The sequence below is a fragment of the Mus caroli genome, chromosome 3 (assembly GCF_900094665.2).
Source record: "Mus caroli chromosome 3, CAROLI_EIJ_v1.1, whole genome shotgun sequence".
In the NCBI taxonomy this organism is placed as follows: domain Eukaryota; kingdom Metazoa; phylum Chordata; class Mammalia; order Rodentia; family Muridae; genus Mus; species Mus caroli.
Genome location: NC_034572.1, coordinates 91,158,470 through 91,184,324, shown reverse-complemented (window position 1 = coordinate 91,184,324; position 25,855 = coordinate 91,158,470). Strand labels below are relative to the sequence as shown.

General features: G+C 44.4%; 1 protein-coding gene, 1 long non-coding RNA gene, 2 other non-coding genes and 1 pseudogene across 5 annotated transcripts in view; 3 read left to right on the top strand and 2 right to left on the bottom strand.

Moving 5' to 3' along the window:
- Acp6 (acid phosphatase 6, lysophosphatidic) overlaps positions 1–3,682 on the bottom strand; it is a 17,804-nt gene extending 14,122 nt beyond the window's left edge. Inside the window, exon 1 of the mRNA XM_021157977.2 lies at positions 3,097–3,682. Within this exon, the coding sequence (XP_021013636.1) occupies positions 3,097–3,294 (198 nt within the window). The 5' untranslated portion in view covers positions 3,295–3,682. The remainder of the gene's footprint in view (positions 1–3,096) is intronic.
- Positions 3,683–3,846: 164 nt separating this feature from the next.
- LOC110291983 lies at positions 3,847–12,247 on the top strand. 2 transcript variants are annotated; one of them, XR_002377627.2, is made up of 5 exons: positions 3,847–3,904; positions 6,913–7,113; positions 8,535–8,658; positions 8,739–8,841; positions 11,467–12,247. It is a non-coding gene; the product is annotated as an uncharacterized LOC110291983 (long non-coding RNA). The 2 variants fall into 2 exon arrangements; XR_002377626.2 differs by lacking the exon at positions 11,467–12,247 and having other exon boundaries at positions 8,739–9,269.
- Trnae-cuc lies at positions 4,300–4,371 on the bottom strand. Its single transcript has one exon. It is a non-coding gene; the product is annotated as a tRNA-Glu (tRNA).
- A 2,999-nt stretch (positions 12,248–15,246) lies between the features above and the next one.
- Positions 15,247–15,351, top strand: LOC115030690. Its single transcript, XR_003836293.1, has one exon. It is a non-coding gene; the product is annotated as a U6 spliceosomal RNA (small nuclear RNA).
- An 8,393-nt stretch (positions 15,352–23,744) lies between these two features.
- On the top strand, positions 23,745–23,884 carry LOC110291883 (annotated as a pseudogene).
- Positions 23,885–25,855: the final 1,971 nt, after the last annotated feature.

Here is a 25,855-nt window from a genome sequence, read left to right as displayed (position 1 = left end):
ACACACACACACACACACACATACACACAGAGAGATATATATCTCCTGACCTTCCAGGATAAGGTCTCAGGAATCAAGCAATGAATGGCTTGTACATAAGGCATCACAGAAATTTTTAAGTTGCCGAAGTCTGAGCCTCATTCCAGGCTAATCGCATCTGGGTTTTTATGGGGTGCGGTGTCCACTTTTCAGTGCTATAGAGCCCAGATACTTCTAAAGCACCAGAGGAGAAGTGTTCTCGCAATGCTCAGATACCCTGTACCAATTAAATCTGAATCTCTAGGAGGAAGACCCAGGCATGAATTGTTTTTTTAACATGTATGAACGTTTTGCCAGCATGCACATCTATGTGAGCACACATGTGTCTGGTGCCCGCAGAGCCCAGAGTACAGCGGAGCCCCTAGAACTGAAGGGCTCCATTCTGAGAAGCCAGGCAGGTGCTGGGAACTGAAGCAGCATCCTCTACAAGAGCAGTAAATGCTCTTAACTGCTGAGCCATTGCTCCAAGACCCCACACTATCTCTGAAGAATTCAATATCCTGCCAGGGTTTAGAACCCAGTGGAGTGAAGGAACTGGCACATCCTTCATAGATCCATCTCGGCTGAGCTTTGGGCAGGAATTAAGCAACACAGCAGGCCTCCCAGCTCATCCACACTGTCAAAGGCAGACAGGAACTTAACAAGGGACTGGGCTAGGCTCAACTTCATAAGAGTTGAAAGACCTCCCTACCGGGGGTCACCTTGCTGCTGTCTGGAAGAAGCCCTGGGGAAAGTTTAAAGCAGAGTTCAAAAGTTTGCTTGAAAGTGAATTTGGAGCTACTCTGAAGGTCAGAAACATGTTCAACTAAGTTCCATGATTTTATTTCCAAAGCACAGCCTTTGGCAGAACGGATCAACTGTTACCCAAACCAGTAAGAAAGCAATTCAGCCAAACTTGTATCGTTTCAAACAATGCCTCTTTGTAAGGACCCGCGAGAAGACTGACCTGATGACAGCACACCTGTCTATAAACCAGTCAGAAATCAGAAATTGTAGCAAAGGTAACTCTAGTCTTATCATTGTAGCTGTGTGGTCTGTTCTGACAACAGCAGAATAAGGCAGGCTAGACACCTCAATAACCATGGATTTTGAAAAGAAACCTTGAGAGACAATATCCAGAAACAGGTTCAGATATGATATTGATATATATATATATATGTATAATCATATATCCTATCATATTAGAGTCAGTCACAGGTGGCTGATGGCATTTCCTCACAGCCAGAGCTGGCTCCATCCCAGGCTTTTTATTCACAGAACTTTATCCAAGGAAACCAGACGTGCTTTCTGCCTAGGGCTGGAGAGAGAACTCAGCAGCTAAGCGTGCTTGCTCTGGGGACAGCAGTCTGTTCTCAGCATCCAAAGCACCGTCATGAGGAGCAGAACCACCTGTAACTCCAGTTCCAGGAGAGCCAATGGCCTCTTCTAGCTTCTCTGGCCTACACACCCACACACCCCTAAGTCTTTTTTAAATTTAAGGTAGCAGCCTACAGTCTGCCGTGTATGAGTGGGACGTTAAAGCAATGGTCCTGCTCATTCTACAAAGCAAGGCCATAGAACTACATTCTCCACAGTTTGGAGCTACACGAAGAAAAGCTAACGAAGCTGGGATTATTGGGAGCTTCCACCATAAAGGTGTAAGATTCCCATCACACACCAACTGGTTCACACACACGTACACGTACACTCCCTGGAAGGATTTAAACCTTTTTCCAATTCAAAGAGGCAGGAGTAATGTAATGAATATCTTTCCAGTAATGAACTGAGTGGGATTGGTTTTCTTCCCAGTCCCCTCAACATAGAATGGGGACATCTTGTCAGTGAAGCCAGTTCTATACTGGAATCCACCAGTACAGACTGGTATTGATAGGTATTTGCACTGTCTATATACACTGGGTCTAGATCCAGACAAACTTTTATTCTCTGCTATTACTGGTAACTTTGTCTAAAACATAAATATATCTCTCTAACACTCTTTAATAAGAATAGATAGAGAAGAGGGGTGCAAAGAGGTGGGCATGTGTAGACAAAATGATAAGACAACCTGAGAGATCTAATGTGAAAGGCGTGGAGTGGGTTGCAGTGCCAGACAGAAAGTAGTACAGCCATAGGAACAGGCTAACTGGAGACCTGGTAAACAAACACCTGCTAAAATATATTTATTATGTGAGAGCTGCCCTGGTTGCTTGGCTTTTTCATGTGTGACCCTCTTTAAAGACCAGATCTTGGGTTGAAACTATAACTCACAGCACTTCAGGAAAACAGAAATGAACATTAAGAGTATTTGCAACTGAACAAATACACACTCCATGGGTAAATCCAACCCGGGGTGTTAGGGACTTCTGGTGCCCTTTTCTTGTATACTGTTAGGGGTCATTTTTTAAAACAAAAAGCTAATTATTTGTGCTTTAATCATAATTATCCTGACTTATAGCCACAAGACTAGTTAATTAACTTTCCCCCTTCTTACCACAAATCCTTTCCAGATTTCTAAACCTGACCTTAAAGAACCCCAAGATACGGTCCTTGTCCGCAATAAGACTTCACAAGATCTCAAATGGTCTCTGGCAAGCCCACAAGAAAAATCTGTATTAAGATCTGGTTCCAAAGGCGCCGGCTTGCTCTGTACTGTGGAAGCACTAAAGGTATCTCCTGGTACAAAGATTTCTGTTATTAACAACCAGGCACTTACAAGGTCCTCTGAATCCTTGAACTCAAGTTCAACCACAGAACTACTACTAAACGTGACCCAACTCCACATCCGCAGAATCAGAATCTGCATTTAAATAAGAACCCCCGCCTGGGACATTCTTAGGCATCTTTGAAAAGTTACACTACACCAAGAAACTGAAAGTTTGGGGGGCAGGGGCTGCCCTAGCCAGGAAGGCTTACACACCACACCGGTGGTTTTGGGATGAGCATGGGGTGGGTGATGGCTCCAGGCCACAGCCTGAGGGCCAGTCTACTGCTGTTTCCCTCTGGTCTGGACCCAGCCCGAGCCCCAGTGGGGGACGCTAAAGTGTGTCCCCAAGAACCCCTCTGTGGGCCGCCTCTCACCTGCTCCTCCAGTGGGAGAGGCTTGAGCGGACTCCGTGCCCCGTGTCGAAACACCACCTGCACCATTTTCAGCTCCAGTAGTTTGCGGTCCACCGGACGCTGGCCATTGGGAGCCCGCTGCTCGGCCAGGGCCACCCGGCGCTGGTGGAAGCAGTAAGCCAGCGAGGTCAGGACGCCCACGGGGACCCACACGCGCATGATGGAGGCTGTGGAAGCTGAGGGCTCCGCAGGCAACGGGGCTCAGCAGCTACTCAGAAGTTCGCGGGAACTGGAGGGCAAATGCATCCAAGCTCTCAGAACAAGCGACTCTAGCGAGGCGACCCGGCGACAGTCAGGCCGGAGGTGGAGAGAAAGGGGTGGGAGCAGAAAGATTGTCTAGTAGTTTAGCCTAGCGTCCGCCGGCCGCCCCTACTGCATGCAGGCTCAGTCAGGGCAGTTACTTGGACCTGAAACTTGCACTTCAAACCGTGTGAAGGGGAGGCCGCAAAAGCAGAAGTCCTACGGACACCCGGGATTCGGGTCCACATTTTATAACCAAGCTCCCCACGCAATCTCCTGACCTCCCAAGGACCTGCTCCAATTAAGTCTGCGCACAGGAGCACGGGAAAGTGAGTCCTGAGACTTCGTCCGATCTGGAAACTCAGACCCGTAAAAACTACAACTTCCACAATGCTATGCGCGGCCGAGGTCCCCAGGGAGGGCAGTTCCGTCGGCCCCCCGCCACGCTTAAGGTCCCGCCCCCCCATGCCTCCCAAGTTCCACTCCCCGTCCCGCCAGTCTTCAATTTAAGGCTGCCGAGAAGCTCCGGGTAATTAAGGGATTTCGTCTGTTTTTTTTTTTTTTTTTTTCCTTGAGGCTTTGCCTGGGGTGAGTAGGGAGGAAATGAGGGTAAGGGGAGGCAGTGTTAGGATTGGGGGCCAGAGGGGAGTAGTTTGAATGTGGAAGAATTCCCTGAAGTCCCCAAAGCAAGATTACTAAAGTCAAGACCTGAAACATCTATCAGCTGAGTGCTTACTATTTGTGAAATTCCCTTTCCCCATTTTGTTTAAGAAAATTGAGCTAGGGATGTAGTTCAGCGGTAGAGCACTCTCGGGGCATGCGCAAAGCATTAGAGCCAGCGTTTTCTTTTTTGTTTTTTGTTTTTTTTTCTCAAGTGATTATTAAGTACTTTTTTAGAAAATTGAGAGGAAAAAAAAACTGTATTTCCCTGACCGGGAATCGAACCCGGGCCGCGGCGGTGAGAGCGCCGAATCCTAACCACTAGACCACCAGGGAAGTCGAGAGACAGAGTCTTGAGAGGGAAAGTAGTAGACTGGATTGGAGCCACCAAAGCGTGTCAGGGGAGGCTTGGAGGAATGGCGGCAATGTTGCTAACATCCGGAGGCATTCTCCTAATCTTTTAACTGCGGGAAGCAAACCAGTAAGAAATAGACTTGAAGTCTGTTTGGAATGGAAAGAAAAGCAACAAGGGGGGGGGGGGCGGGGAAAGAACATAACACACCTTACATGGCTATGGGCTTCTCACAGAATAGTCTCAGTTTATTAGAAGCCATTTGTAACAGATTTTAGGCAAAAGAGCTATGACAGAGAGATGCTTAGTGAGAGAACAAGACACCTGCGGATGGCTCTGGGCTTCCCATAGAGATTCACAGCAAAATGTCTTAGCAGTCACCAGATACATTCTTTGAGTGAATCTCAAGATACATCTTGGCCCTGCGTGGTGGTGCAGGCCTTTAATCTCAGCATTCAGGAAGCAGGCAGATCTTTGTGAGTTCAAGGCTAACCTGCTCTACAGTTGAGTTCCAGGATATCCAAGGCTACACAAAGAAGCCATGTCTGGGGGGAAAAGAGAGAGAGAGAGAGAGAGAGAGAGAGAGAGAGAGAGAGAGAGAGAGAGAGAGAGGCACACCCCACCCACCCCCTTCACATCTGGAAGGGTTGCTACACCTCACCCTGCCCCCCCCCCCTTTCTGGTTTTTGGTGCAACTACAGGACAACTTCAGGGAACCTCGGGTAGATTAGAGTCTGTTAAGGTAAAACCAGGAGCCCCTGCGGTTTCTAGTGAGAGTCTTAGATTGTGGATTTACAGCCCCCTTGTCTTCTTGTGTCCCAATAGTTTTCCTTGCCCTTCTAACCTAGCTCAGACCCACTCCTTCAACTAGGTCTTACCTCTTTAAGATACAGTCAAGGTAGTAGGTGAGAGAGAACCTTTGTGATAGAGTCACTGCCTCCCCACGAGAGACCCACTGTGGACACTGCTGCATTTGAGACTGAACCTTCAGTACATGAGCTTTTGGGTAAACACTTAAGATCCAAAATAAAACACAAGACAAACTGAGACCTTCAGGAGCCCCGGGAAATACGACATTGGAACCTGAGTAGTGCCTTGGAACTCCTCCAGCTGGGGAGCATGGCCCTCGGACAGGTGAGGGAAAGCATAGTACAGTTTCAGTATAAACAGATCCTAGAACTGCAGCAGCTTCAGCCTCTTTGGCATTCTTAGGACGCTGGAGAGCCTTCAAGGCAATGGAAGGTTGATATATCTGGCTGCCCTACTTCCTGCCGTGGTGGACAAAGCAAGGCTGGTCCACACCCTGCTCCTCTCTGGCATCGTTGGCACTCACCAGGTGAACCTCATGAGTACCTTTGACCCAAGAGAGCAATAGCAGTGCCATCGGGGAGTGGGGGAGGGGGCGCCACAGCTGGTGAGGCTGGCAAAGGAAAGCACTACCTGTTAGCACCCGTGAGTCCTGACAATATGTACAGTGGTGGTAGTAAGCTGAAAGAGAAAAAAAAAAGTAAGAAGTCTTGAAATCAGCCCGGCGTGGTGGCGCACACCTTTAATCCCAGCACTTGGGAGGCAGAGGCAGGCGGATTTCTGAGTTCCAGGCCAGTCTGGTCTACAGAGTGAGTTCCAGGACAGCCAGGGCTACACAGAGAAACCCTGTCTTGAAAAAAAAAAAAAAAGAAGAAGAAGAAGAAGTCTTGAAATCATGCTCTGGGGACAGCCAAGGAGGGGACTCTGAGACAAGCTTATTTTGACCATGGTTTTACTATAAAATAGGGCTAGTTTGAGAAACAAGTAAATTTCCCTCCAGTAAATTTTCATGAGAATTTCACTTAATATTGTTTGAAACTCAGTGTTAGCCATGAGATTAACACATACAAACACAAACACACATACACACACATTCACTGTTTTATTTCCAGTGGTGAGCATGGTGTCTGATTCATTGTGAGTACTTGGTAAGGACTGGTTTAAAAGATAATAGACCATGGCATAGGAGAAGTGGAGAGGTCGGTGACTCTTACTTCACCGTTGCTTCCTACAAAAATCTCCCGAGAAGTTTAATTTTGAGCATGGTATTAATAGTAGAACAAATATCAAGAGATGTGAGGATTACTTTCCTTTGACTTTTTTTTTAACCTTGATGGTCTGGAAGCCAGGAACATAATTTGCAATCTAAATATAATGTAGATGTGGTGTTTTTCCTCCATAGTGTGAGACACTGTGGATTGAAAGGGAGCAGAAACAGAGCAAAGTCCGGTAGCTGTGGCTGCAGTCCAGGCAGGGAACATGGCAAGCTGTTAACAATGGAAATTCAAGGGAGGAGGGAGAGAAGGGAAGGGTCAAGGATAGCCCTTGAGTACGTGGTCAGATGAGGTAGGTACTTGTACTTGTGAGGCATCCGTGTAGAAATGCCCTCTGTAGGGCTGATAACATAGGCTGGATATCAGAGTAAGAGCAGCCTAGGAGTGTATACAGAGGGCTTTTCTGTTCAAGGCTCATTGCTGCAAGAGTTTGTATGGATACAGTCTTGTTGCAGGAGGATAAGGAGACATAATGAGGCCTGAGATATGTCTCTGAGGAGCTCTCCAAGACCTAAGTATGAAGGGAACCAAGAAAAGTTAAGAAGGAATGAATGCCTGACATGTGTAGTCCCAGCACTCAGAGTCAGAAGCAGATGGATCTCTGAGTTTGAGGCCAGCCTGGACTAAATGGAGAATGCCTGGAAGGTAAGACCCTTTCTAGAACAAAAGCAATCAAAACATAAAAGAAGGATGGAGCAGTAGTGTCAGAGGGAACCGAGAATACAGTGATAATAGTGGGAGACCCCTGGGATGGAAGGCCCTGGGAGCGAACACTGGTCGTCTGTGGCCGATGGAGAGGAACAGCCTGGGCAAGCAGTGGGCAGAGGTTCAATGCAAGTGGGAGTGCGTGGGGAGTGAGTGTCGACACCATCAGGGAGGTGAGCACATTGGGTGAAGAGTTCAGCCCAAAATGGCACTGGGAGTCCTTGGTCCCTGACACTAAGGGGAGACTTCTTGTCTTTTGAAGAGAAGTTTGTGTTTAAATGCTGATCAATGGACAGTGAGGGAAAGGCTGAAGACGAGAGGGGATAAAGGACCTAGAAAGCTCTTAAGGTAGAACAAGATGAGAAATGACTTTAGGCCACATCATAAGCATCAAACAGAGAGATTGCAAGTCCTCTACACAGAAAAGAGAAAGAACAGGCACCACAGGGTACATTGATAATGAGACTTAATGAGACTGGGAATTTCTTTACTCTGCAAATCCATAGTGGATTGGTGGGAGGGTCATTGGTGTTATTAATGATGTGAAGTATGTAGCCAGAACTGTTGACTACATACTACACGCACACAGTATGCCTAAGGATATTTGGGGTTCAAGCGTGTCAGTGCTACTCTAGATCTTACGAAGCCAAGGGCACCCAGTTGTTTAAGGTAGGGTAGTTCTTCAGATCTCACTCTGAGAGCTACTGATGGGGAGACAAGGATCCTTCCATTGATGCCACAATCCTCAGACTTTGAAGCCCCTTCCATACAATGGGGTAGTTGTAGAGATAATCTCTTGTGCGTTTTGTAAAAACATTCACCTGTTGATAAAAAACAACCCTTTGGCCAGTGAGCTGAGGCAGGATTAGAAGATGGGACATCCTGTAGACAGAGAATTCGGGTAACTAATGAGGCATGGGGGATTTGGCCCGGGAACGCTGATGGAGACAGAGGCATGAAAGTAGGGCAGAGATATCCAGTCACGTGGCAGTAAACCAGATATTAAGTTATGAGTCAGTTGAAGAACATGTAAAACGTTGGCCTAGGCATTTGTAGATATATTTAAGTCATTATTTCTGGAGCTTGGGGCCAGGAGGAAAACCAAGAGGTTACAGGTGGTATTTGCAAACAATGGATGTATGTCCTCTCCTCATTTGAGAACATCTCTAGCTTAATGATAACACCAACTACAGTGAGAATGTACTGAAGGTAGATGTTACACCGGACTCCTTAAGAAACAATGACAAGAAAAGGTCAGAATATCTGACTGTAGATTTTGTTGTTATTTTTGTTTTGTTTTATTCTGGTTTTGGGTTTAGTCTTCTTTGTTTATTTGCTTGGTTTTTTTTTTTTTTTTTCAGAGTATTTTGATCCATAGTTGATTGAATCATTAGGCACAAGCTATTTTGGATGACTGCTCTCCAGAGATCCATGTATTAAAAGTGGGAAGTAGTAAAGACCTTGAGAAGTATGACATCGTTGGCGGTGAGTCTTTAGGTGACTCGAGACATCCCCTTGCAGAGGAACATGGGATTGACTGCTTTCCCCTTGTTCTTGTTCCTTAGGATGTGAGGTGAATGTTTTCCTCTGTCATGTTCACCTGCCAGAGGCCCAAACTCACAGAGCTACCTGACCGTGGTCTGCAGCCTTCCAGGACTGTGAGCCAAAGTAAACCTTTCCTCTTTATAAGCTAATTACCTCAGGCATTTTGTAATAGTGACAGAAAACTGACAGCTACAGTGCAATCCATGAATCCAGAGCTGGGACAGGGTTTCAGTTTGGAGACTTTTAACAAAATGGGAGTGATTGTCAGTCAAGAGGCAACGATAAAGACACAAGGAGTGACTGACAGAACGCTGAAGACTTAGATCAAGGGTCTGGAACAAAGTCTGGTAAAGAAAGAAAGGAGGAAAGGAAAGCTTTGGACAGTAGGAGGATTATGTCTTTCATTAAAGGTCACTCCTCGCAGGATAGAAAGGAGAGAGGGATATATAGGAAAGCTGGTGGCATTGGTAATTTAATTTTTCCCTCGCAAAAATGTGTCTAACCAACTTGGAAAAGTGTTGAAAAGCAGTAATAATAACTGAATGATATTACCATCTGTGTGACGTTCAGTGTGTTACTTAATTATCTCTTATTGCAGCTCAGGTGGCAGATCTATCCTACCGCCATTGCATAAAGAGCCTGAGCTTAGACAATAGACAAATAGCTTGCCCAAGGATGCACAGATGTGATACTGACTTAAGTAATCCAAATTTCAGCCCTGTGGAGTTTACACTACCAGTTGTATACATTTTACTAATGAACTTAGGAAGGGCTGGTAGGTTAAATGAAAGTTACCATGGTTAATACCTTTGCCTTTTCTGTTGCTATGGAAAAACACCTGAGGCCAGATAATATATAAAAAGAATAGAGATATATTTGACTTATGGTTCTGGAGGCTAAGTTCAGGAGCGTGACACAGGCATCCTCTTGGCATCTGGTGAAGCCCTCCTTGCCGCATTGCAGTACGGCAGAGTGATCACACAGGTCAGAAGGTAAGACAGCAATAGAGAGTTAACAGAGAAAGATACAGAAATGTAGCTAGAGATGGCACTTTTAAAACAAAGCCACTCCTGCTGGAGCTAAGCCGTTCCCACAGAATCAGCTTAATCCGTGAATGGATTTCACCTTTATGACCTCTCAAATATGGCCACCCTGGGGTCAGAGTTCCAGCACATACACTCTCGGACAGGAACAGTCTGTCTTATATGTGAGATTTCTCTCTCATGCCCTTACCTCAGGAGCCTCTTCCTGCCTACCTCCACTTCCATCCCCCCAGACACATTCCTCACTGATTATTGTTGCCACTGAAAATCACTTGGGACTTTCTGCTACAAGTCACCGAAAACCAGATTCACTCAAACGAACTCACCAAGCAAAGAGAGCCGTGATTAGCCTGCATCCTGGAGGCTTCAGGAGAACTGCCCCCGTGCTTAGCTGGATACAGGCCTGGGTGAATCTGGGTTCTGATTTCTTTGGTGATTTCTAGATTCAGCTCTGCCCTGCTCCTTTTATTCTCAAGCTGTGTAGTAACCATTGACTCCCCTCACCCCCACCCTCTGTGTGTCACACAATGGCTCCAAGCAGTTTTGCTTTCTTGACCTCCATCTAGCTAGATAGGAGGAGCATTCCCCTCCGTACAGCAGAAACCCTGGGCTTCAAAGTCGCTTGCCAGATGAAGTCCAGACCCACTGCCAATCATCTCTGGAGCGGGAGGGGAAGTTGAATCTGGCCACATCACAAATAATGGAGTCAGGCCATTCTTTAGTACAAATCAGGAGCACAGGAGAAAACAACAGATGTCTCAGTGTTTTTCTGCCATCTTCCCTACCTCACTCCACCCCTGCATTAGTCAGCTTCCCGTGTGCCTTGTTGGTGGCTCACGCTGAAGTGCTGACCTTTAAACAAAGGGAAGAGAGCTTAGCCGTTTGCATAACTCTCACAGTTACAGCAGGGCATGTCTATGTCTCTATATAGATCTTTGCCATTTCCTTGTTTAATCACCCTTATTGACTCCTCATTATTCACAAAAGAGTGAGACACAATGCTTCTAGTGCTTCACCTCTTGGGTATATCATGCTGTTTGAAATTACTGGAGTACTGGACTGGGAGATGGCTCAGAAAGTAAAAGAGCTTGCTCTGCAATCCTGAGGACCTGTGTTTGAATCCCCAGCACCCATGCAAAAGTCAAGCATGGCTGTGCATGGCTGTAGCCCCAGCACTAGGAGCAGACACAGGTAGATCCCAAGCGTTCCCTGGCCACTCAGTCTGTCCAGAAGGCTCTCAGATTTAGTGAGAGGCCTTATCTAAAGGCAATAGTGTAGAGAGTGTTAGAAGAAGACACCTCATAGCCTGCTCTGGCCTCTGCATGCAAGTATGCAAATGTGCGCGCGCGCACACACACACACACACACACACACACACACACACACACACGGTGGGTGAGGGAGGCAAGAAATATTTATATTTCTGTAGGTATGATTCTGTTATTTTATGATTTTGAACAATCTAGAATTTGAACCATCTATGTCTTGAGACATACAAGGAGTGTTGAAGTGGAAGTTTTGGGATATGTCAGGGACACTCACGTGGTATTTTGCTGAGGCAAGACCTGTGGGAGGACTTGTGATGTTTGGAGAGAGTATAAATAGGACTCAAGGGACAGTCACAATGCTCTTGTATAGATAGCTAGCTTTGCAAAGCTTCATTGGTCTCGAGTCTTCATCTTACCTGATCTTTGCTTCATTGAAGGAGGCGTGCCAGAGAACTGCTGGCATCCTGGCTGGTCCTGGTTACTGGAGCTAACTAGTGCAGATTCAGCGGAGGCCTGGCTGTTTCTGCTGGATCACGCAGCTACTGCTGCTGATTTGTGTTTGCTGTCTTGACACTACTGACCAGGATTGCCGGTATCCTGATGACAGAGATTGGGATCGATTCAAGGAACTACTTCTAAACAGGTCCCCATCCCTTGTCCTATTTCCCATCTTTTCTCCCCTCCCTTTAGATGGTGGGCTAGAAGGAGGTTTGAAGAAGTTGAGAACCCTTCTTAAAAGTAGGTTTAAAAAAAATCTAAGCCTACAGAGTATACCTCATTAAAATTTGGAATCAAGATATTGGGTGGGTCACTAGAGGCCAGGGTTTTGAAATCATTCCAGGCAGCATAGTGAGATCCTGCAATCAGAAAACAAATAAAGCAAAAATGACTGTAACCTTGCACTTAATATACATGGACCTGTTTAAAAGCCATCTTTGAGCAAAGGGGATAGCCCAGGGATAGAGTTCTTGCCTATCACACTTGAGCCCTGGATCCAGTCTCTAACATCATGAAAATTAAAACATACAACAAAAGCCATCTTCTATATTCCCCTTATCTTCAAGGAAAAGAATAATAGCTAACGAAACAAACTCTCATAAAAAAAAAAATTCTCCTTATCCAAACCACTTCTCTAACAGACTGTGAACACACTTTTTTGTAGTTGTTGATGATGATGATGGTGTCTGGTGACAATGGGATGTTTTTGTTGTTGTTTGAGACAAGGTCTTTCTATGTAGCCCTGGCTATCCTAGAACTTGCTATGTAGATCAGGCTGGCCTTGTCTGCCTCTGCCTCCTGAGTGGAGTGCTAGGATTAAAGGCTTGAGCGGCCACACCCAGGTAATGTGGTGTTCTCCTTAGACTTTTTGTTCATACAAGATGAAGGAAAATGAAGGCAATCAGAAATCATTTCTTTGAGACAGAGAAAAATGGCAGTTTGCTGCTATCAGCCTGTTTAGGTGCTATAACAAAATATCTAGGACTGATTACCTTAAAAATATTATAAACCTGGGGCTGGAGAGAGGGCTCAGTGGTTAAGAGCACTGACTGCTCTTCCAGAGGTCCTGAGTTCAATTCCCAGCAACCACATGGTAGCTCACAACCATCTGTAGTGGGATCCGATGTCCTCTTTTGGTGTGTCTGAAGACAGTGACAGTGTACTCACATATATAAAATAAATCTTTTAAAAATTAAAAAATAAAAAACTAAAAAATATTATAAACTCGTTTCTGGTAGTTCTAGATGTTGGAGAGCTCAACCTCAAGTCACCAACAGATGTCACACTGAGGGACCTCTCTTTCTGATTCACGGCTGGCTCCTTCCCAAAAGTCATGGGGTGTGGGTGGGGTGGGGTGGGGTAAGGGCATACTGTACCCCGGAGAACTCATGTCCTGATTACCCCCTTACAGGCCCGTTTTCTTAAAACTTAAAATTGTTGCCTTGTGGGTTAAATTCAGCATGAATTTTAGATAAGCAGGAGTATTCATTTCAGTTGTCAGTAAGAGCACTGCTGTCTCAAGGAAGTAGTGCCCTTCCCCACCTGTCAAAGCTAACAGCTGGAAGACAGGGGACAGGGTGATTCAGGGATAAGAGACACTCTAAGTTTGTTCTGTGCAACAAAATAGCTGAAACTTTGTAACACAGTGAAGAGAAGTATATTGTGGTCCAGAGGCCAAGAAATCCAAGAAGGTGTAACATCCAGTAAGAGCTCTCTTATCACAACACTGGGGGGGTGGGGGGTGGGAATGAGGCCAAACTACTCTTCCATAAGTCTCTACTCCTGTACTCCATCCATTAGAAGGCTTAGTTTCCTCTTCAAGGTCCCCCTCTTAACAGTGTTGATTAGAAACTAAATATTTTTTGGAAACGTCCTTAGTTTTATTTCTGTGTGTTTGCGTATTTTGCCTGAATGTCTGTTCATGCACCCTACACATGCCTGGTGCCCACGGAGGCCAGGAGAAGGTAATGGATTCCCTGAGACTGGAGTTACAGATGGTTGTGAGCCACCATGTGGCAGCTGGGAACCAAACCTGGATTCTCTGTAGAACTGCCAGTTCTCTTAACCACTGAGCCTTCTCTCCAGCCCTTGGAGCTGAATTTTAGACGCATAAGCTTTTGGGGGAAAGTCCTAGTTCTCTGTCGACATTGTGATCCTTTCAAACCAAAGCAATGGAGTAGAGAAAATATGTGAAACTATTTCCTTTTATTTTCCTTAGCAGAGACTCAGAAAAGTCTTCAGCAATACACAGTTCATCAGCTTGAGGCTGGACCTGGCTAATGCATGGGTTAATCTAGTTCTGAAGTCAGGGGCCATGGAGTTCAACCTGGTGCAGTGGTAGGGACATAGAAAACCTGGGCATAATCTGCCAGCCTGAGCTTGGAGACTGAGTCTGCAGAGGCTGGTCTGGCCCTGGAGGGGCCCAGAGTTTGCAATAGAATCAGCCTGGTAATAAGGTGAGCTAGGAGGCTCAGGATGTGGGGACCAGACCAGCATTTACTGAGACAGGCTCAGTGTCCACATGCAAAAGACTTTCTCTGCTGACAGTGTGACCCTTTCCTAGTGGAAGGAATTTCTCCCAGCTGTGCTCTCTGGGGCTGGGGTGGGAGAAAGTGTATAAACCTGTAACTCCTATCCTGCCTGGTGTTTCTTGGTCTGTGCTGTGCTCAGATGTGACCTCCCATCTACTTTCCTTGGTTCTTGAGGAGGTATTTCCCCACGTAGATAGTTTGAATTATTATTTCTGTGAGGAAATGCACCTTGAGAAGCTCTATACTGTCTTCCTGCTGAGGAAGACATTTAATATTACTTGTGGTGGTTTGACAGGGGCCTCCCCATAGACTCACAGCATTGAATGCTGACTCATAGGGAGTGGCACTATTAGGAGGTGTGGCCTTGTTGGAGGGGGTGTGACCTTGTTGGAGGAGGTGTGGCCTTGTTGGAGGAGGTGTGGCCTTGTTGGAGGAGGTNTTGTTGGAGGAGGTGTGGCCTTGTTGGAGGAGGTGTGGCCTTGTTGGAGGAGGTGTGGCCTTGTTGGAGGAGGTGTGGCCTTGTTGGAGGGGTGTGGCCTTGTTGGAGGAGGTGTGGCCTTGTTGGAGGGGGTGTGACCTTGTTGGAGGAAGTCTGTCATTGTGGAGGCAGGCTTTGAAGTCTCAGATGCTCAAGCTAGGCCTAGTGGGACAGTCTTCTTCCGCTGCCTGTGGGTCAAGATGTAGAACTGTCTGCTCGTTATCCAGAACCACGTCTGTCTGTATGCTGTCCACCATGATGATAATGGACTAAACCTCTGAAACGATTAAATGTTTTCCTTTATAAAAGTTGCCATGGTCATGGTATCTAGTCACAGCAATAGAAACCCTAATTAAGACACTACTCAAACATGAAATTCTGTAAACATAAGGAGATGTATGTGTGTGTATTAATAAAAAATGAAATATTACTTAAATACACTGTAGAGTTTAATTCAAGTTGAAAATGAAAAAAAAAAAAAAGGAAATGAAAGTACTAGAGATATCTGTCAGTGGTAGAACACTTGTCTGCCGGGTGCTGGATCCTGGGTTCAACCTCCAGGGTTACCATAAACAAAAGAATGCAGGGTTATAATTATCTTTAAACTATACTTGCTTCATTAGCAATGAGCTGTCTGGACAGGCTACCTGATGATGGAGTTTCCCAAGTAAAGTCAGTCTGCAGATTGGAACACATTCCCACCTGACACTGCTCACATCCACAGTGCAGATACTAAACCTGGAATGCGACAGAGAAGGTCAGCATGGCCCCCGTGCAAGGATGACACGGGACTTCATGCAGCATGCTGTGCCTCTCAGTTAAGAAGACAGTAATAGAGATGTGTGTCACTTGGTAACATAAGGGGAGCTACTAAGGAAGGAAAGGGAGGGGCGGGGAGCCTGAGGAAGGAAATGGGAGAGCAAGAACAGCAAACCCAGGGATGTATGAACACTAGAATGTTGTCTATTACTACATATGCTACTTAAGAAAAAATGCCTAGGCTTTGGGGTTAAGCTTGGTGTAGAGTACTTGCCTAGCCAGCCCAAGGTTCTGGGTTTGGTCCTTGGTTAAAAAAAAAAAAAAAAAAAAAAAANAAAAAAAACCGGAACAATTCATGACTGCAAATAATGACCAGAGAAATACATCACTATTGAGAGAACAAAACACAGTACCAGCAATAAACTCCCCAACTAAATATATACAAATTGCCTGACAAATTTGTGGTTTTTTTGGTTTCTTTTTTTTTGGGGGGGGGGGTTCAAGACAGGGTTTCTCTGTATAGCCCTGACTGTCCTGGGACTCATTTTGTAGACCAGGCTGGCTTCGAACTCAGAAATCTGCCTGCCTCTGCCTCCTGAGTGCTGGGATTAAAGGCATGCGCCACCACGCCCAGTATGCCTGACAAATATTTTAAATAATATAAGGAAGCTCAATGAACCTCAAGAAATCACAGAGAAAAAGCTCACCCAAATCAAGAAAACAATGGCCCAAACAGGATGTCTTAACAGATTGAAATTTGTTGAGGCTGCCCAGCGACTCACATGTCCGGGTTCAAGCCTGGAAGGCACCTTGGAATCTGGAAGAAAAGAGGGAATCTAGGCGATGAGAGAAGGATGGAGCTAAGTAGACCTTCTGATCAAAGCTCAATTTTAATATTAGGGAACACTCCTTAAAAAGAAGGGGGGTGCCCATTCCCACCGAATCATCCTTGGAGTCCAGCTGCAGGTGACTACGTGTAGGCTCCAGAACAGCTAGGCAGCAGGTAGCAGCAGTGGCAGAACAATAGGGTGATCCAGGGAGTCAGGCTCCACCCCAGGTGATCTCCTAGTGACAAAGCCTGGCTCAGCCTGCTTCAGGCTGGGGGGGGGGGAGGTTACAGAAATTATCATTTTTAATTGGATATTTTATTTGTTTACATTTCAAATGTTATCCCCTTTCCCAGTTCCCCTCTGTTAATCCCCTATTCCATCCCACCCCTTACCCTGCTTCTATGAGGGTGTTCCCTAACCCACCCACCCACTCCTGCCTCACCGCCCTAGCATTCCTCTACACTGGGGCATCAAGCCTTCACTGGACCAAGGGCCTCCCCTCCTATTGATGCCAGATAAGGCTCCTTCAGCTCCTTCAGTCCTTCCCCTAACTCCTCCATTGGGGTCCCTGTGCTTAGTTGGATGGTTGGCTGTGAGTATCCACATCTGTATTCATCAGGATATGGCAGAGCCTCTCAAGTGACAGCTGTATCAGGCTCCTGACAGCAAGCACTTCTTGGCATCAGCAATAGTTGTCTGGGTTTGGTGTCTGCATGTGTGATGGATTCCAAGTTGGGCAGTTTCTGAATAGCCGTTCCTTCAGTCTGTTCCACTCTTTGTCCCTGTATTCCCTTTAAACAGGAGCAATTCTGGGTTAAAATTTTGGAGATGGGTGGGTAGCCCCATCCCTCAACTGGGGCATACCTAACCTCTGGATATAGTCTCAACAGGTTCTCCCTCCCCTTTGTGTGGTATTTCAGTTAATGTCGTTCCCATGGGCAGATTGAAATTATTAAAAAAGAAAAACTCAAATTCTAGAGCTGAAAGGCAATAAGTTAAGTGAAGAAAATGCAACTGAAAACATCAACAAAAGTTATCATGTAAAAAAAGAAAAAGGTCATGAGCTAGAAGACAAATCACTTAAAATATAGTCAGAGAAGATGAAAGGGGAAAAATGAATAAAACTTCATGAGATTTGTGGGACCAACAGCATCCAAAGAGAAAATGTTTGTATAATTGGAGTTTAAGAAGAAGAGACCCTGTTACATGAGAAAAGTCCCTAACAGCAGAGACATCCCAGAAACTGATCCCACACAAGCAGAGTTTTTAGGGGGCAGTGAACAACAAAACCCCAGTGACTTGCAGAATCATTCCCTGAAGATTCAATTCCTTGTTGAAGCTATTTCTACCACATGTGGTGTCCATTGTAGCCCTATGGAACTTGAGACCCCCAAAGAGAGCCTCAGTCCAATGGACTTACAGCTGCCACAAGTCTGCTTTTCACCAGTAGTGGTGAGCTTGAACTGCACCATATAACTCAGGTTATATTGATAAGGACCTCATTAAGTGTGCAAGTTCCTTATATCCAGTAGTGAGAATTTAAGCCATCCAGTCGTGGCCACTTTCTAAGACTGACTGATATTTAGGTCCACTGATATTTGAGAACCTTTGTTCTGGTCTCTTCTTGAACTTGGCAAGGTGCCATGATAATTTCTGAAAAGAAAAGCCAGAGGGAATGTCTTCTGTCTCTTTATGGTCAATATACCTGTTGACTTATTGGGATTTTCAGGGTTTTCTGATTTAAAAAAGATTATTAGCTACATATGTTATATGTTGGGGTATATGCATATGAGAACAGGTGCTCCCAGAAGCTAAAAGATGATAGATTCCCTGGAGTTGGAGTTACTCACTCGTGTGGTTGTAAACTGCCCTTTATGGGTGCTAAGAAACAAATTCAGGCCCCCTTTGTATACTTGGACTGCTGGTTGAACCTCGGGGAGAATATGTGCCTAGCCTGCTGGGACTAGATGTTCCAGGGTCAGGTAGTACCAAGGGCATCCCCCTTTCTCTAAGAAGGGGAGGGGACAATAGGAGGAGAGATTTATAAGAGTAGGACTGGGAGGGGGGAAATGACTGTGATTGGGATGTAAGGCAAATAAAGAGAATAAACTATTTTTAAAAATGAAGAAGAGGATTCTGGAGAGATGGTTCAGCAGTTAAGAGTGCTGGCTGCTCTCTTAAAAGTAGAACAACAAAAGCCAAGGAAGTTTATCACCACGTGGGTTTCTACAGGAATGCTAAAGGGAAGTTCTCCAAGCAGAAAGATAAAGAAAGGGATTGGTAACATGAAAACATCAGAAAAAGCTGGGCTGTGGTGATTTAAGCCTTTAATCACTGCACTCATGAGACAGAGGCGGGCACATCTCTATGAGTTCAAAGGCCAGCCTAGACTATAAATTGAGTTCCAGAACAGCCAGGGCTACACAGAGAAACTCTGTCTCAAAAACCAAACCAAACCAAAACAAAACAAAAAAGATGAGAAAGTAGGAAATTCTCTGCATCTAAGTAAATTACATACATTGTTAGTATGAAGTTTAAAAATAAAACTATCATGATAGTAGCCAAAATAATTTGTTAATGATATAAAACAAAACATGAAAATCTGCACACCCAAATCAAGATCAGAATGGGTGTTATGAGGTTAAACTGTTTATTATCTTTTATAATTGATATTACCATCTTAAAATAGCCTACTTTATGTAAATGTTATGATAACCAGGCTATAATGAGATACATAAGAGTCAGTAAGGAATCAAAGCAAAGCATTCACAATAGAAAAAGCATCAAGTCATCATGGAGAACAGCAACAGAGGAAAGGAAAAAGGATTTACAAATAACCTGAAAACAATTAACAAAGAGACAAAGGAAGTCCTTAGCTGTCAGTAATTATCTTGAACGTAAATGGATTAACTCTCCAGCCAGAAGAAGTAGAGTGACTGAATGGGTAAGAGTGCAACACTCAACAATATGCTGCCTACCAGAAACTCACCAACTGAAAATGAAAGGATGGAAGATACCCAAGCAACCGAAAACTGAGAGAGCAGGAAAAAAGTCTCTGAGTCAAAAACTGGAAGGGAGGGAGGAAGTGGGGGCCCACACTATATAATGATATTAGAATTGATTCATTAAGAATAAAGCATTATAAAAATATGTGCACATCACATTGAAGTACCTAAACAGATAAGCAAATGTAGGGAGCCAGGTAGATCCAAGGCTTTCTTAGAGGTCCTGATGAAAGAACAAAGAGAACAATAATTCTATGTCTCTGCCTAGGGGTAGACCTGGCAAGGGCTGGCCTGAGGCTGGGGCCAGAGCCTGTAAGATGTTAAGGTTTTAGTTAGTGGAAGCCTGAATAACCCCTGCCCCTGAGACTGGAGTTATAAGTCCCAAACCCAAGCCTGAATAACCCCTGCCCCTGAGACTGGAGTTGTAAGTCCCAAAGCCACTTTGTGCTCAGTCTTTGGTACATTTAAGATATCCTGTGTTCCCTTAATGCTAACATTGCTAAATTAACTTCCTGCTAACTATTCCATTTCCCCATTGCAAACCTAGCTGCACTTCTTAATAAATATGCTTGGTATTAGCTATCAATCTCTGCAAGACCTCCTGGTTCCAGCTTTCCTATTTTCTTTATTTTCTTAGTCCTTGCCTTTAGGAGATTGTCACTGAAGAACAACTTGCTGGTCTAGGTCAAGAAAGTACTAAGATATCTAGAAATTTAGGGGGGTGGGCAGACAGAGACAAAGAGACAGACAGAGGCAGATAGACAGACAGACAAAGAGACAGAGTACAGTAATAGTATCAGTCTTCAATACCCTCTTTTAATAATGGATAAATAACCCAGACATATAGTCAATAAAGAAACATTGGCTTAGACTACACTTTGAGTATATTCTACTAAAGTGTACATGGGACATTCTCTGGGGTGAGTTGATGAGGCCGGCTTGCGGCTCTCATGTCCGGGTTCGAGCCTGGAAGGCATCTTGGAACTGGAAGAGAAGAGGGAATCTAGGCGGGGAGAGAAATAATGGAACCAAGACAACTAGTCTGCTCAAGGCTCAAATTTTTAATGGCGGACACGCTTTATAAAGGAGAGGGGAAGCCCATTCCCGCCAAATCATCCTTGGAGCCCAGCTGCAGGTGACCATGTGTAGTCTCCGGAACACCTAGGCCGACTCCCTCTGCAGATAGCAGCAGTGGCAGTGGCAGAACAATAGAGTGATCCAGGAAGGCAGGCTCCACCCTAAGTAATCTCCCTAGTGACAACAAAGTCAAGGTCTGGCTCTGCCTGCTTCAGGCTGGGGGGGAGGGGGGGGGAAGGTTACAGTGAGTCAAAGGTTAGGCCATAAAACAAGTCTTAAAATATTTAAAGGGGTTGAAATTATGTAATATATCTTTTCTGACCACAGTCGTGTGAAGATAGAAATCAGTAGTAGAAGCAATTTCAGAAGATTCACAGATGTGTGGATGTTAAATGACACCACCAACAGGTCAAAGAAGAAGTAAAACACAAGGCTGGAAATCACTGTGGAAAAAGCCATGACTTACAAAACACAGCAGAGGCAGTTCTGAAGGAAATACTCATTCAAAGTATTTGAACTAAGGCCTTCCTCAAAGCAATGACAATCAAACAAGGTAATGTGAAACCAGAAAAAGAGAAACAAACTAAGCCCAAAGTTAGCAGAAAGAAGAAAATAATGTTTGTTTGTTTTCTTCCCCCCCCCCCCAGACAGGGTTTCTCTGTATAGCCCTGGCTGTCCTGGAACTCACTCTGTAGACCAGGCTGGCCACGAACTCAGAAATCCGCCTACCTCTGCCTCCCGAGTGCTGGGATTAAAGGCGTGTGCCACCACGTCCGGCAGAAGAAAATAATGTAAAAAATAAAAGTAGACACTAAAAATGGCCAATAAAATGAAAAAAAAAAAGATAAAATCATCAAGACTCTGTTATCTAAGAAAATGCAGGGATGGCCAGAGACTCAGAATTGGAAATGAAAGAAAGGACATTGAAGCCTTGGTTCAGAAATAAACTGTTAATAAGATGTCTGTGGACAGTTGCATGCTAATGAATAGGATAACTTAGAAAAGAAGATAAATTTCAAATATTCCTAACAAGACTGAACCATAAAACAATAGAAAATATGAATACGAGGAGACTGAATTAGTAATAAAAAGCCTTCCATCAAAGAAGTCCCAGAGCTTGCTTGCTTTATTCTAAATCCTACCAAATATTGACATCAGAACTAATGTTAAACCTTCCCAACCCTCTCCCTAAGATGGAAGGTATTATGTTAGAATTTAGTCCCTATGTAAGAAGATCACCAGAAGTAAGAATTAGGGGGGCAGGGGGTGGGGGGGGCGGGCTGGAGAGATGGATTAGCAGTTAAGAGCATTGACTGCTCTTTCAGAGGTCCTTAGTTCAATTCCCAGCAACCACATGGTGGCTCACAACCATCTGTAATGGGATCTGGTGCACTCTTCTGGTGTGTGTCTAAAGACAGTGTACTCATATAAATAAAAACAAATGAATCTTAAAAAACGTCAGAATGGGAATACTGATCCAAGTTAAAAGGAGTGTTTCCGCCTTTCCCACATGTAAGGACGCAGCAAGAAGGTGCATCGCTCTGAGAACTATGAGCAATGAGATCGTATTATTCAGAAATTACTGCAGCATCCATAATAGACTGATACCGAGGGAAAACTTCCAAAATCATTTGACAAAGCAAACATTAGCCTAACATCAGAGTCCAACAAAGCCACCAGAAGGAAAGAAAATCTCTGGCCAGTATCTCTGACGGACATAAATACAAATCTGCTAGCAACTTGGCTTCAATAGTCTCTACAAGGCTCATCCGTCAATCAAGTGGGGTCTGTCACTGAAAGACAAAAAGGATAACTCCATATATATGAATCTATAAGCATGATATGTGACTCACAGAAGGAAGTCAACTCAGTATATTCAAAGAAGGTTTACAACAAAGTCAACAGACTTTCGTGATAAAATTCTCAACAAGTTATCTTTAGAAGCAATATATCTCAATTCAGTAAAAGACAGTCGTAGCAAGCCCTAGCCAACACCATTCTCAGTGGTGAGAAGTTAAGAGCTTTCCCACTGAGATCAGAGATGAAGCATGAATGTCCACTGTTGCCATTTCAATTAAATTCACTACTGGAAATCCAGAGCAATATGGTAAGAGAAGAGAATAAAAGGTATCTAACTTGGAGAGGAAGAAGATGAAGTGTCTGTTTACAGACAGTGAGAAAGCACAGAGAAAATTCTTAAGACTCCAAAAACCACCTGAGCTAATAGCTGAACCCAGTAGAGTATATACAAGGCCAATACCCCCAAACCAGTGTACTTCTATACCCTAATGATAGTGATTCAAGGAAACAGTCACATCTACAGCAGTGAAAGAGGAATACATTTAAAGAAGGGTGTAAAGTATTTACAGAGGAGACTGAAGCATTAATGAAAGAAACAGAACAGATATAGATGAATAGGAAGATGTTCTGTGTTCATGGATTGGAAAATTGGAGTTAAAAATGTCCAAAATGCTCAAAGAAATCTACAAATTCGATATTATCCCTGCTGAAATTTCAATGGAAGTCTTCACAGAAGTGGAACAGGAATCCTAAAATTTGCATGGAGTCACAGAAGGCCCCAAATATCAAAGAAGTCTTGAGCAAGAAGAGTAAAGCTAGAGACAGTGTATTACCTGATTGGATACTGTACCAGAGCAACAACAGAAACCCCACATGGTAATGCCATAGAACAGTATGCAGACCAATGAATCATAACAGGAGAACCTAGAAATAAGTTTACTCAGGGTTGGCAGATTTTTCAACAAAGATGCTGAGAACAGAAAGTGGGGCAAAGGTAGTGTCTTCGTTGAACAGCAGTGAGAAAACCGGCCACCCACATGCAGGAGACAGGAATTCTGACTGTCAGCAGGCTGTCTAAAAGCTCTGTATGGGGGCAGGGACACCTACCTCTAAGGCATACCTGTGAGGCATAAGGATGCTGACACCTATGTGTGTATATGTGAGGTGCCTCAGATCGTATGTCACCCTCTGTCTTCTTGTCCAGAGACAGGCTCTCTCAATGAGCTGGAAGCTTTCTGTTTCCCCTGGCTGGTGACTGGCCAGTCAGCTCTGCTGATTGATCTGTCTGCAACCTCCGATGCTGGGCTTCTAGATATGAGTAGCCATGTTCAGCTTTTTCTCTGGGTGCTAGGGATCAGAACTTAGGTCCTCATATTTTCAGAGCTAGTGCTTTTCTCTAAGAGGCATCTCTCTATCTTGCATAGACATTTCTCAAAAGAAGACATTAGTAGCTAGTAAGAATAAAAACTGTTCAGGACTTTTAATTATCAGGGAAACACAAATCAAAATTGCCATGAGAGGTCATTTCATACATGTGAGAATGGCTGTTACCAAAAAGATTAATGACACCAAGTCCTGACCAGGAGGGAGAGAAGAGAATTCTTTTGCCCATTGTTAGTGGGAATATAAATGACTGTGTGCAGAAAACAGTATAAAGAAGCTTCAAAAATCTGAAAATGGAACTTTGGTGGCTACTGAAATCCAATTCTTCTCATTCACTCACCTTGCTCCACTCCTTGGACAACCACGCCTGACAAATCTGATATGGCTGAGATCAAGAAATATAGTAAGTCAAAATTTAAAAAGCCAGAAAGGCAAGAGAAAAATCTTCCTTCCAAGAAACGATTGACCAGGAAAAGCAAGCAGGTGTATCGTAATGAGTACCAGCACGCGCTCTACAGCCCACGAGCACTGCCTTCTTATTTACTTCCTCTAGCTGTTTAACTTTATAGGATGTGAAGAGGTTGGATAAGGTTTAAATGGCTGTTCTGCCCTTTCCCATCAAAGAATCAGAACTACTGTCCAGAAAGGCCGTGCCAGCTACTCTGGCTGGCAGGGAAGGGAAAGAACCTTTAGTCTAGTGAGGGGAAAAGCTGGGTGGAGACAGTGAAATCTAGAGTAAAATTCAAAATGATTCAAGGCATCCTGCAGGCTGTAACGCACATTAGCCATAATGCCATTGTTTTGTCCAAATGATTATAATGATTGGAATGTACATTTTAAAATATCCAAATGAAAAGCTTCAAAATTTGAAAAGAATTGCATGTGATTTAGTCACCCTGCTGTTGGGTCAGCATCCAAAGGGAAGCAGGGCAGTATGTCAGAGACATATCCCACACCATGGTACATAGTTCATAATGTTCAAGATTTAAGAAATAAGCCTGTGTTTATTACTGACTATCTGAATGAAGAAACTGTGGGTATGCACAATAGAGTACTATTCAGTCTTTTTAAAAACGAGGGTACACTGTCACTAGTGACAACATGGATGGAACTGGAGAGACTATGTTAAATAAAACAAGCCAGACACATAGACAAATACTACACAGTGCCACTTTTATGTTGTCTTCAAGACAAGCAAAAACAAAACCAAAAATCCCCAAACCATTGGACTCATAGAGAGTAAAACCGTGGTCATAAACTGGGGTGTGTGTGTGAAGGAATTAGGAAGACTGATGGCCAAAGGACTCAAGACTTCAGTTGCATAGGAGGAATAGTGTGGGAAGCCACATGTGCCGTTGCAGGGTGGCGTTGGCTACCACTGGCCACATCGCATACATAGGCAGTAAAGTTGTTTTTTTTTTTTTTTTTTTTTTTTGCCAAGATGAGGTTTTGAAAATTAACCAAAATTAACCAATCAGATGAGAGACAAGTTAACCAATCAGATGAGAGACAAGTTAACCAATCAGATGTAGGCATGCAAATGAGGTGGTAAGCATAACCCAAGCACAACCAATCCGGGTGTGAGACACGCCTCTCCTAGGCCTATATAAGCAGCACCAGTTCTGGGCTTGGGGTCTCTTTGCCTGTGCAATCAAGCTCTCCCAATAAAGGTGTGCAGAAGGATCCTGTTGCAGTGTTATTCTTGCTGACAAGTCAGGCACGCGCAAGAGAATAGTCTACCAAGAAATCTGTTGTACACAGTAGTTCCTATAGTGAATGATAATATAGATTGGAAAATGATAATAGACTTTGAGTGTCCTTGTCATAGAGGTAAGCATGGCTCTAGAGTACTCAAGGAGCCACTGATCCCTTACAGCGTAGCTGACCTGTGCTGTGTCTGCTGCTGAGTAAGTTTCCTTACCACTTCACAAAGGCACTTGTTAATAACTTGACCTAGCTATTTTGCTATGTATACACAGATCAGAGCATCATGTTATACACACACACACACACACACACACACACACACACACACACACACACACACACACACACACACACACACACACACACACACACATATATATATATATATATATATATATATATATATATATATGGTTGTGAGACACTAGGCGGGCACTGGAAATGGAGCCTGAGTCCTCCGGAAGAGCAGCCCTTACTCTTCAGCACGGAGGACAGCTTTCAAGAGCAGATTCTCTCTACATCTCAGGGAAGGCATCTGGTTAGGTCCTCATGCCTGGCCACACACGCCTGGCCTCATGCTCCCTCCCTTACCTCCTGCTCAGTCTCCCGGGCCAGCTTTGTTGCTTTTAGTCATAAAACAAACTGGTAACTGAGAATAAACTGTCAGGCCTAGGTAAGAATTCTAACTCCAACCTCAGTTTAAAGCTGATGCCTGTCCTCTCCTCCAGCTTGTTTTGGCCACTGGCTTGAAGCCTGAA